General features: G+C 58.0%; 1 protein-coding gene across 2 annotated transcripts; it reads right to left on the reverse strand.

The window, feature by feature from the left end:
- Positions 1 to 1,460: 1,460 nt before the first annotated feature.
- CDK2AP1 (cyclin dependent kinase 2 associated protein 1) lies at positions 1,461 to 11,319 on the reverse strand. 2 transcript variants are annotated; one of them, XM_061169178.1, is made up of 4 exons: positions 10,959 to 11,314; positions 6,357 to 6,454; positions 4,655 to 4,781; positions 1,461 to 2,280 (listed from the first exon to the last, which is right to left on the reverse strand). In XM_061169178.1, exons 1-4 carry the CDS (start codon positions 11,011 to 11,013, stop codon positions 2,213 to 2,215), a joined length of 348 nt encoding a protein of 115 aa, XP_061025161.1. In that variant the 5' UTR covers positions 11,014 to 11,314; the 3' UTR covers positions 1,461 to 2,212. The 2 variants fall into 2 exon arrangements, with proteins under 2 accessions (XP_061025161.1, XP_061025162.1); XM_061169179.1 differs by lacking the exon at positions 1,461 to 2,280 and adding an exon at positions 4,179 to 4,413 and having other exon boundaries at positions 10,959 to 11,319.
- Between the last annotated feature and the right edge of the window lie 251 nt (positions 11,320 to 11,570).

The following is an 11,570-nucleotide window of genomic DNA, read 5'->3' on the forward strand; positions in this document are numbered from 1 at the left end:
TGAAAATATTTTCTGAAAAAAAGCATTAATGTTAATAATGGACTTTTTATGGAAAACTATAGAATTGAGTCAAACAATAGCATTTAGTGCCTCATCATCTGCTGGAAGGTCATTGTTCAGTGATACATAGATGTCATTAAGAGAACAAAAGAAAACAAGATGGCGAAAGATTTACAAGTTAGTAAGTTACTTGCCCATTTACCCCATTAGCTTAACAGACTGTATGTTGACAAGTAACCTCTCTGATGTGGAAATACACATGTCATTCTCTGTATGCTGATTTACAAGTAGTAGGTTTATAAAAGATGAGGTTTCAGAAACTTGGGTTTGTGAATTTGCTTGATACCATCCTTCAAGCTGGATCTGACCTTACAAATTGTTTGGGGGTTTCTTAGGCATGGTTTGTTAGAACACATCTGGAAGTTTATGCATAAAACTAGTAGGGAAACAAACCGTGAGGTGAGAAGGCCACTGTCAGACACAGGGTCTGCCTCATCAGTGAAGACCAGACTGCATGCATCCAAATAAAGTTACCTGTAAAGAAGCCACGTAAGGTCTTCTCACCTCGGAGTAGCCTGGTTTGGAAGTTTAGCTCTACGCAAGACTCTCGATCTCTGGTCGCAGTGTGCAGGGCCCTTCCCAGTTCCAACCTCCTTTTAGAAGGGAGCCAAGTGAAGTATCTGGCATGGTACACAGAAGACTGTAATAGTGGCAGGGAATTTTGGGCGCTTCAGACAAGAGGGACAGAAGCTTTAATTTCTGTCTCCCTTCTTGAACCTTTTTGAATTTCCTGTCACGTCCACGAAGGAGATGCAGACAAGCCGACTGCCTAGTACCCATTCCTCCGGCCTTTAGAGCTGTCATGGCTGGGACCTGGCCTCATGCCTGTGAAACTGACCACATCCCTCCTTTTGTCTTAGTCTACCCCTCACCACGGTAAATCCTCATTACATCGGGATCAGTGCCTAAGGAATATACTAAGGATGACCTCAAAGTCCCTTTGGAAGGCACTGTTGGGGACCACCCCATGAATTCTCAACACATCCGAGGCAACCCAGTTTTCCCAGCACCAGAGCAGGTAGTTCTTCCAGTGAGAACAGGATGAAGTAGCTAGCTTGAGTTTAAATGCTCACAGGATAAGTTCCTAAAAAACAGAATGGCGTAACTTGGGGGAGCACAGAAAGGGCGAAATCAGTAACATCGCCTCTACACTTGTTTTCCTTCCTGGCACACACTTAACATCTGCTGCAGTTAAGATGCATCCGTAACGCAGCTTCACCTGATCCCTGCCTTCTGACTTAACCGACACATCCTGTCCCTGGCCTGTTGTGCTACTGATATCGTCACGCAAAATGTTTCTGGACCAGGTGGGAAAATGCCCTTTGACAGGTCCCTCCCCACTCCCGCTGAGGAGCTGTTCTTTAAAATACCGCCAAGAATTTGCGGAACCCACGTCTTAGTACAGGCTGTTAGTGAAAATAAGCTTTATTACATCGAGTAATAAATACAAAGATGCGAACAGTTCCATTTTCTTCCAGATGTTTGGGTCAACTTACAGGAAAGCAGAACTGAAATCTACATACAGTCTCAGGAAAAATTTTGGGGATCCTTGTTAGGTTTGGTTTGGGAGGTTGCTCTTTCTTCTGTATGTATAACTTGTGCATTTTTAAAATCGACTTCAAAGCACTAATAGTCATGCAAATGCTTAAGCAAAAAAGAACTTACGTTAAGCAGAATCTATAGTGTATGGGAAACGAGGGGACCAGCTACTAGTTAAGTGTGCTGTCAAGTCCGCACTACAAAAAAAACCCTTCAAGTTGTATCAGCTTATGAAAAGGAACAAAGAACAGTCCGGGTAACATAAATGTATTCAAAAGAGGAGAGCGAGACACTGGTATCTTGAAGGCAAACTAGTTTGCTGTAAGATAGGTAATTTTTACGTGCATCTTTTGAATCAATGCTTTAAAAAACAACAACAACAAACACCTGGGTAGTTCCTAACTATTAAAAATGTAACTCCCAATCAACTGCAAAATCTTTCCTCAATCTTACAGACTGTAGATTCGGAGCCTAGTGAACCATGGGAGGGGCAGGGGGAGGAGAAACCAAACTGTTACCATTTTGAAAACAAAAGTTTCATCTGAGCAGGGGAGATGAACTGTAACTTATTCTCTCTGAAGAAGATGGAAAACCGTCCAGGCTCACAAGGCAGCTAGGACCTGGCGTTCCGTTCCGTTTCAGCCAAGCACTCCCGCACCAATCCTCGAGCGTGGATGATGCCTGGAAGAGAAGCAGACGCGGGCGTCAGCCAGCAGCACCCATTCCAGAAGAGGAGGAGGGTCCTTCCAAACCAGCCGCGAAACCCTCAGACTGGAGGAAACGTGGGACCTGCATCCAACAACCCAAACCCCATCCCACCCCTCAAAGCCAAAACCGCTCTTCACGTCTCCCTAAAAGTTTCTTCCCATGCTCAAGGTGACAACCAGCAAGCTCTCTTTTCATGACGTTACTCTCTATATGAACCATGTTACCATCCAGATGACAGGAGTAAGTGTGTCCCCACCCAAGTTCTTTAAGCAGGGACCCGCTTTGGAGATTCCACGCCTTCAAACCATTATTTTTCCTGAATTCTAGAAAGGGCTTGACAATGTCAGGCAGCCTGCCTGGTTCGGGTGCGAGACGAATGCTCACTCAGGCCACCTTGGTCCACTGCTTTGTCCTTCCCCCCAGGGGACGGGTGCCATCTTCTGCACTATTATTCTCCCCTCATCTTTTATCTCTATAGTTTGGGAGTTATCTATTGCTTGTTTGGGTTTTTTTTTTTTTTCTTTTTTTGGCTTTACTGAACTTCATGAAATATTGATTTCATTTTAATAGACACCAAGAATCTACTCCTTCCAAGAGCTGACCCCCCAGAGGGCACTGGGAATGACACCCCAAGTCACTCAGGTGTCCCCACCTCACAAATCTTACCCCCCAGAGCTTCCGAAGACTTTCTGGAAAGGGCTGTGTAGCCACTGTCACAGCTACTCCACTCTGCCATTGTACTGTGACAGCAGCCGCAGACATTAATAAGCAATGGGTGTGGCCATGTTCCAACAAGTCTTTACTTACAACACTGAAGTTTGAATTTCACATAATTTTCACATGTCACAAAATCTTAATTTTTTCACCATTAAAAACCGCAAAAAACATTCTTGGCGCTTGACTCCCTTGCGCCCTATGACCCTTCTTACTTGCTATGATGTAAACTTGGCCACCTTACTGGTCAGGGTGACTGTGGGACCAGCTGCTCACCCAGGATGTGCCCTGAAGCGGTCACCAGGTGTATCCATGTGCTGACCTGAACTGCCGGCTTTGTTGGGAGGCTGCAGATCGCAGTCAGAAAGACTGCGCAGTGCAGCATCTTCCCAGGCACGTGCAAACAGGTAACCGGCACTGCCATTACCAGGACTGTGGGCAGAGCGGTGCCCACCTGACCCCCGGGGCTGGACTGGGGTTAAGCTCCTCCTCTCCCCCGAGCCCTCTTCCGTTCCAGCCTCTAACTGCCAGCCCCCCTCCCCACACCTGTGCCCGTTATTCCCCGATCCAGCTCTGCAATCGGTCAGTCTCTTCACAAAGGTGTCATGAACCGGCCCCTGCTCTGGGTGGGAGCCTGTCCTCAGCCGGCCTCGCCCATCGCTGGAGCCGTGGCCTCAACTGCAGCCCCCCTGTCACGCCCCAGATTTATAGCCACAGGACATTCCCCTCTCGATTTTCTCCAAATTTGCTTCTCTAACCTTAAAAAAAAAAAGAAACCTCCTAAAATTAAATTCACACATAAGCCACCGTGCTCTGAACTGCCACCTTCTAAAATAGAAATCTTTTTCTCCTCTCCACACCGCTTTCACTTCATGAAGCAGCAAAAACCAACCTATTTCTCTGCCTTCTGAAGTCAGCTGGCCAGTCACCTCTTCACGTGAGTCATTTCTTCCTGTGGCACCATCCTCCCGCCCTCCCTCCCTCTTCAATCAGGAAAGAACTTCAAAGCGTTCTCACTCTCCCGCCCCAGACTAGGACGGACCACACGCCCCCCTGGGCCCCGCTCCTAAGAGGACAGCAGAGGGCAACGCAGGCCCCCTTGGCCTCGTGTCACTGGCCTCACCCAAGTTGGGAGCCTACCTGATTGGGCCGCCCAGGGCTCCTAGGACCAGTGTCAGCCAACGGGAGCAGAGCGGGCATGAGGCAGAACTGCAGGATCTGGGTACAAAGACTTTTTTTTTTTTTTTTTTGGCCGCACCACGAGGCTTGCAGGATCTTAGTTCCCCGACCAGGGATCGAACCCGAGGCCGCTGCAGTGGAAGCGCAGAGTCCTAACGGCTGGACCGCCAGGGAAGTCCTGGGGATTCCCTTCTTAGACGCTGCATCTGAGAACTGGCCGCCAAGCCCCTTCCGTCAGATGTACATCCCACAGACCCGCTCACCCAGCCTGACACCTCCACAGCCAACGGTAATTCTGTAACAAAACGGGAGCCCCTGTGCCGCGGGGGACTCTTCCGTCTGCCACCCTCCGTTTTCCCCAGAAACTCTTTCAAGACAGTTACTAGGCCAGTGCCGTGGGGTCCGCCAGCAGCGAGGCGTCACCTGGCAGGGGAGTCCCGGGCCCACGACTTACCTCGTTTTAGTCTCTCCATCGCGCTCTTGCTGCCTGCGTAGGTGGGTCTGATCTCTTTCCCCAGCTCTTCGATGATGGCCAGCAGCTCCGCGTATTTGCTCTGGGGCACCTGGCTGTTCCCAGTTCCCTAGAATCAGACAGAAAAGGGTTCGGAAGGATTGAACCCAACCTGACCCCAATGCCGTGGTCAGGACCCCACAGCGTGCCAGCTGCACGAGGGCGGGGCTGGGGAGAGGCCCGAGCCAGGGGCAGGTGGCGGAGGGAGGGCGGCCTGGCCTAGACTCCAGGGCAGCTGCGGCCGGGCACGGCCCACCTGGGCGACAACCACAGAGCAGGGAGCCGGCCCTCTCTACCGTCCCCGTGCACTCAAGGCAACCACCCAGCAGTCTGCAGAAAGCCCTTTTATCATCTCAAATGAAAAAAAAAAAAAAAGACTGGCTTGTCGATAGGAAAGTGTTTGTTTACTGAGAATTTCCTTGAAGGAGCCAATGGGCGGGCAAGTGATGGGGGGGCGGGGGGGTGCTGAGGGTCCAGAGTGGGAGGAAGAGATGGAGGCCACACCTGGGGTCAGCAGGACCACAGAAACTGCCAGAGACCACCCAGACAGAGCCCAGAATGTATTTAAATTCATCCATCCTCCCCCACAGGCGGGGCCCACCACACAGAAACCCTGTCTCTCCAGAACCCCACGAACAGCCCAAGCAAACACCCGGACCAGGGAGGCTGGGGTCCCTCCGGCCTGTGGGCCAAAGCCGCCCGCTCGGGCCTCAGCCGGGCCTCCCTGCTCCTCCTCCTCCCCTCTCCTCCCCCCACAGCTGCATCAGGGCGGCCACCTCCCCCCAGGCCCTCGCCTGCTCCCCCCTCCTCTGCCGCCTCTGCCTCTTGGCCTCCTGGTCCTTCCTCCTCTCCTCGTCCAGCTCCTCAGCATCCGCCCGCCGCCACCTCTTCAGGGGGGCCTCGCCCGTGCCCGCCTCCCCTCCAGGGGCAGGACGGCCTGGCGGGCACGGCTCCAAGCCGCCACCTCATCCGTGGGGCCGGCCTCCGTGGCGACCTCGGAACGCGAGTGGCGGCCACAGGAATCTCCCGGCTGGCGGCCCGGGTCCCCCCTGCGGGGCGGCACTTCCCTGGCGGCCGGCGGCGGCCGCCTCCCCTGAGGGCCCGCCTACCCGGTGGGGAAAGCAAGTCTCGGCGAGGTTGGGGCAGGGACGGTCCACAGTCCCGTAACTGGTGGAACGAGGTGTAAACCAGGTGTAGAACTGAGGGGCCAGCAGCTCTCGGTGCAACGCACCTGGACTCCACTAGGATGGGCCCGTCCTCCCTGCAGGGCCCACAACCTTGTGGGGAGTGAGTGGGAGCAGGGCCCCCTCTCCTCTGTCCAAGCTCAGATCCAGAGTCAAGGCCAGACCTCACTTCCCCAGGGACCAGGCATGAGGAGGCCCACCAGGGACACACATGGGGTGGTGGCCCCGTCGGGAACTGTGGCTCTCGGGGCTTCCAGCCTTCTTTGGGCTCTCCCACTCCTTCCCGTCACTCGGCGTCCCCCGTGAAACCCCCTGCCACTTCTCCATTCTGATGCCCTGAGCCCTGGGTTGAGGAAGCTCAGATGACAGCTCCATCATTTCTACTCCTTTCACCGCTTCCCCTCTGGCCCAGGCCGCCCCTAGGGCCCCTCCCACCGCACATCCCACCCCCGCTGCCATACCTGGGTGTAGCCTAGAGATGGCGGCCCATAGTCACTCAGCAGCTGGCGGTACTGTGAAGATGTCGCCATACTGGTGGAGGGCGGGTGGACACTCCCAGCTACGGGGGAGGAGACAGGAGTCAGTAATCAAGTAGCCTTGGCTAACTGTATCCGAGGTAAGGACTCTGAGTCCCCCTGCCCAGAACTCATGCCATCAACAGTGATCTTTTGTCTCTGAGGATACAGAACCCTATTCCTGTCCTCTAGTTTGGCCACGGCTGATACTCGGCGTAGATGACTGATGGTAAAATGTAGCGAACAGACCACTGCTCTTCACTCCCACCACCACAGCAGACATTGCTAATCAATCACAGAAATCCTTCCCATACATGCAGTCAAAACTGGTAGCAAAGACGAAAGCTGCTGCTATTCTCAGCCTAACCCTTGCAAGTCCCCTTTTTCTGGGTCCTGCTCCCCAGAGGTTGATATCCTAGAAACACATGGCTGCCACAAGAGCCCATCTGCTACTAAGGCTGGTCCACACCTGGGCTGAGACTTCCTGTGTGCCCAAACCTCTGCTGGAGTATATGGTAAGGAACACAGGGGAAGATCTGGAGGTTGTGAGACCCAACCCTGGCTGGGGACTGGGGTACTGGACACAAAGTCAGGAATCTGGAGCACATCACAGCCTGTCTGTGTGTCCTCGGACAAGCCCCTCAACCTCTCTGAGCTCCTGTCGCCCCTCCCCAAAGAGGGGACAAGACTCTTGGCAGTCTGAATCTATGCCCGGCTGGCTTCACCCCCACAGGGGAGGCGTAAGACCCCACTTACGGACTGTAACACTGGGAGACACTGTCCCTCAGCAGAGGGACCATGGGGGGCCAGGGCCTGGCTCAGAACAGAGTCTACTGCATGGGGTGTGGGGAGGCCCTCAGCAGGGAATTTTCCAGCTCTAGCTCAGTAGTAGCTGGAAGCATGCAGACCCATAATGGCGTCCGAGTGGTCATCAGCGAGTAAAGGATGTCCTGCAGAATTACGAACAGCGGTAACCATGGAGAATCTACCTAGCCCTCCTCAGCAGCTGCCCGCATGCCTCCACACCCGGCCGGGGAGCAGCTTCCCCTCCGCCTGCCTTCCCCGGAGCCAAACTGTCTCTCTCTCACGCACACAGCGGGCTCTGCAGACTTGGCCCCGGGGATGGACAGCTGGTGCCAGGCCGGCCAAACCGACCAGCTGCTCATCTGGTGTGGGCAAGGGGAGGGGCAGGGGAGGAAGGAAGTTCAGGAGCTCAGGCTGCTGGAGCTGGAAGGGGCCCTGGAGCCCCTCACTGCAGAGAGAGAAACACAGACCAGAGAGGGCGGGCACTGCCCCCAGCCACACAGCACAGAAGAGACTAACACACCGCACCTGTCCCTCTGTCCAGGAGCTGTAGACAGCTTGGTACCCGACGTGTCTTCCTCGGTCTCAGGCCTGCCTGGATTCCTCCACTGGGACCCAGATTTATGCTCAAACACAGGATGCCCAGTCAGGAAACATGAATTCTGCCACCTCTAAGCTGGGGACTGGGCACAGCACCGCGCTCCTCCGGGCCTCATTACCACGCCTCTACAGTGGGGGAGCTGAAACACCTGTGCTACAGAACCACACCTCCGTCTGAAGCAACTGCGGGTGTGCAGTGGCCAGAACACAGGAATGTGGCAGGGCGGGTGACCCCCCAGCTCCCCTCATCACATCAGCCAAACCCCAATTTCCTGACCTTCTGATGTGGGTGGTGAGTGTGGTCTGGGTAGCTCAGGCTTTGCTGCCCCAGGCCAGGGTTCAAGTCCCGACCACCACAACTTACTACGCCTCTCTGTAAGGCCAGGATGCTAAATGCAAGACTGCGGGGGGAGAGGGGGGTCTACTGCACTGCTCGGCACTTCAGGCCATCTAGAAGATTCCAACTCCCTGGCAGGAGGTGAGCTGGACACCTCCGGTTCATTCTCTGCACCACCTCCTGCCCTCCTTCTCTCACTGCAAGTCTGTGTTTCTTGCCTCCCCGACCCACCTTCTCTCCCACAGCCAAGCGCCTGGACTAGGAGCCAGGCCAGCTGCGCCATACCCGGCTGTGTGACCTACGACAAGGCCCTTCCCTCTCTGGGCCTCAGCTTCTCCACCTGTTTGAGGTCATGGTTCCCAACAGAACGTCTCAAGGCCCTAGATCCTGCTCCTCCAATGTGCTGGGGTTAGGTCCTGGGGGGCTGAGGGGAGGAGGAGGGATGGGTTGGGGGCTTGGGGGATGGGGATGGGGAGTCAGGCAACAGCTCGGAGCTTGACTTTCCCACGGCCTGGGTGATGCGGTAGGTGACCCCGCCTCTGTGCCAGCGCCAGTCCCTTACTCGGTGTTCAGAGGGGGGTGTCTGTGGCCCTGGAGAGAGCCGGCGGAAGGGCCCCGAGTCCCACTCATGCCCACACCTTCCTGCAGACACAGCGGCCGGCTGCCGGAGGCCTAGGAGAAAACCAGACCGGGCGTGAGCACAGCCGTCGCGGAGCAGCACAGACAATGCGTGCAGTGTGCGGGGACCAGGGAGGGCCCAGAGCCCAGGGAGGGGCTGGCAGAGGCCAGCAGCTCCTGGGGCCAGGCGCGGCTCCCCGCCCCCAAGCCAGACAAAGAGCGCCCGGGCCTGGGGAGCTGGCGGCCTTCCCGCCACTTGGGGCGCCTGGGGGGGCTCTCCGGCGGGGAGGCGGGGGCTTTGTCTAACTCCGCCACTGCCACCGCCGGCCAGGCCGAGGCTTGGCAACTCTCGAGCAGGAGGCAGGGCTGGAGGGTGTGAGGGATGATGACAAGGAAGCCGGAGGAGCGGCAGCGGAGAGTCCATCTTGGATGCAAATGGCACGGGGAGATCCGGCCTTTCTAAAGGGGTCCACGGGGAGGGGGGCGGCCCCACCAAAACACCAGAGACCTGGGGACCTCAGCAGTCCTCCTGGGGTTCACCGCAGGAGAAAGAAGAAAATCTGTGTACAGGTGCTAGCCAGCCCAGAGCAGGGCTTCGGGGTCCCCAGCGGGTGCCTCTGTCACTCTGTGACCCCAATCCCTGAAGGGCCCCGTTTAGGGCGCCGGCCTCAACTGCACCAGGGCCGGCCTGAGATTTCCTGCCGGTCCGGGCTGGCAGCAAGACCCTCCACCCATCCCATCCCAGAGTCAGATGAAGGAGGCAGTGAGAAATACTATGGCCACAAAGCTTGTCTTGGTAAGGTGTGCAGACCCCAGAAGAGGTGAGAACATTTGAGGAGAAAACAGGGGCTCTTGGGGCTTAGAGGCCACATTTGACCAACTCAACTATCCCCCACCCCGTCCATCCACCCCCTGAATCTTAACCCTTTCCAATCCCCAAATCTGTGTCCAGGAAGTTAAATATACACACACACACACACACACATACACACACCCCTATACATGTATATGCATATACATATATTGCTTTCCTGGGGCCCTCTTCAGATTTTTGGAATTATGGAGTCAACATTCGGAGACAAGGCCCAAAACTTTCGGCCAACTGCCAGCGTGGCATTTCTGACCAGCAAGGCCAATTCCCTCCCTGCCAAGCCCCCTCCATGCACCTCGCTTTTCTGGAAGTTTGTTTCCCATCCAGAGTCTAAAGGAGAAGAACCTTGGTGAAAGGACAAAGCCGGTCCCCTCTGAACCCACAATTTCACCTATCGCCCTCGGTCCCTGGGGCAAGACCCTAGGCACAGCCTAAAGCTGCCTGACAACTTCTGCAGGAGTTTCCTGGGACCGCCCAGCTCCAACCCAGGGAAAGGAGAGGACGGCCCCTCCGGCTTCCGAAGGAGGGGGCCTTCTAAACCCAGACTTGGGGGCTCCGAGATGAGGGGCCCCCGCTGAAACGACGCCCCCAGCCGCCGCCTAAAGGCGCTCCGAGGCCCCCGATCTCCTCCAACTTCTCTCACTCCGCGCACGCCTGAAGGGACCTCCCGTGCGCCCCGTTTTGGGCGCCCCGTCCCGCGCGCCAGGCCAGGCGGGCGCCCACCGACGATCTCCCCTGCACCGCCGGTGACCCCAGCGGCCCCGCTCCCTCGGGGGCGGCTGCACCTGGCACGCTCGCCGCCCCGCAGCGCTGCCCGCGCGTGGCCCGGGCTTGCTCACGTGCACCCCTGCTGCCCGGGCCCCCTGTCCGGACCTGCCCCCAGCTCCCTAAGGGCGGCCCGCGCCGGAGTCCCGGCGCCCCGCTCCCGGCGTGGCCCGGCAGCTCCCGACTCCCGCCGGCAGGGGCCCTCGCCGAGCCGCCCAAAAGCCGAGGAAAAAGGAGCCGAGAAAGCCTCCCCCGCCCTCGCTCGCCGCGCTCCCCACGAGCCCTCGGCCGCCGGCGTGGGGGGGACCGCGGCGGCCGCCGGTGCCCCGGGCCCCGGCCCGGCCCCGAGGCCCGGCGCGGGGCGCACCCGCGAACTTTGGCAGCGCGGGCACCGGAATCATGGCGGCGGCGGCCGCGCTGCCCCGGGCCGGGACCCGGTGCCCGCCGACCCCGGCCGCCGCGGGCCCCCGGGAGCCGGGGCCGGGCGCGCGGACCCCCAACTTGGCGGCAGTTGGGGCGCGGCGCGCGCGGCCCGCGGGGCGCACTCACTCACCGGCGTTGAGGGAGGCGGCGGGCATGTGCGCGGTCAAGTTCGGTTTGTAAGACATCCCCCCGAGCGGCGGGGCGCGCCGGGGCACAGCGGGGCCCGGCCCGCGAGGGCGGCGGTGAAGGCGGCGAGGCCGGGCGGCGGTGAGGCGGCCCCAGCGTCCGTGCGCCCGTCCGTGCGCCCGCCGAGCTCCCGCGCACTTTTTGTTGTTGACGGCTCGGGCCGCACCGGCAAATATGGCCGTCCCTCACCCTGACACCCGCTGCAGTATATCACCCATACATCGGGCGGGCGCGCGGGCGCAAGGGCGGCCGCAAACTTTGAGCGGAGCCAGCGGGGCCGGCCCGGGCCGGGAGGGGGCGGCCCGGCGCGCCGCGGCCCGGCGTCAGGGGGCGGCTCCGCCCGCGGCCGCGCCCCGCGCCTCCGGGCGCGCTCGGCGCCCGCAACTTGGCAAAGTTTGGGGGGCTGGGGTCCCGGCGGCGCCCGAGGCCCGCGTGGGTCCCTTTCTTCTTCTGCGCTGGCGGCGCCTGGAGATTTGTGCTTGTACCGATTAATTTTTTTTTTTTTTTTTTTGTAAGCGAGGTAGGATTGCAGAATTACTTTTTTTCCCCTTGACTG

The sequence above is a fragment of the Eubalaena glacialis genome, chromosome 15, assembly GCF_028564815.1.
Source record: "Eubalaena glacialis isolate mEubGla1 chromosome 15, mEubGla1.1.hap2.+ XY, whole genome shotgun sequence".
NCBI classification, from domain to species: Eukaryota; Metazoa; Chordata; class Mammalia; order Artiodactyla; family Balaenidae; genus Eubalaena; species Eubalaena glacialis.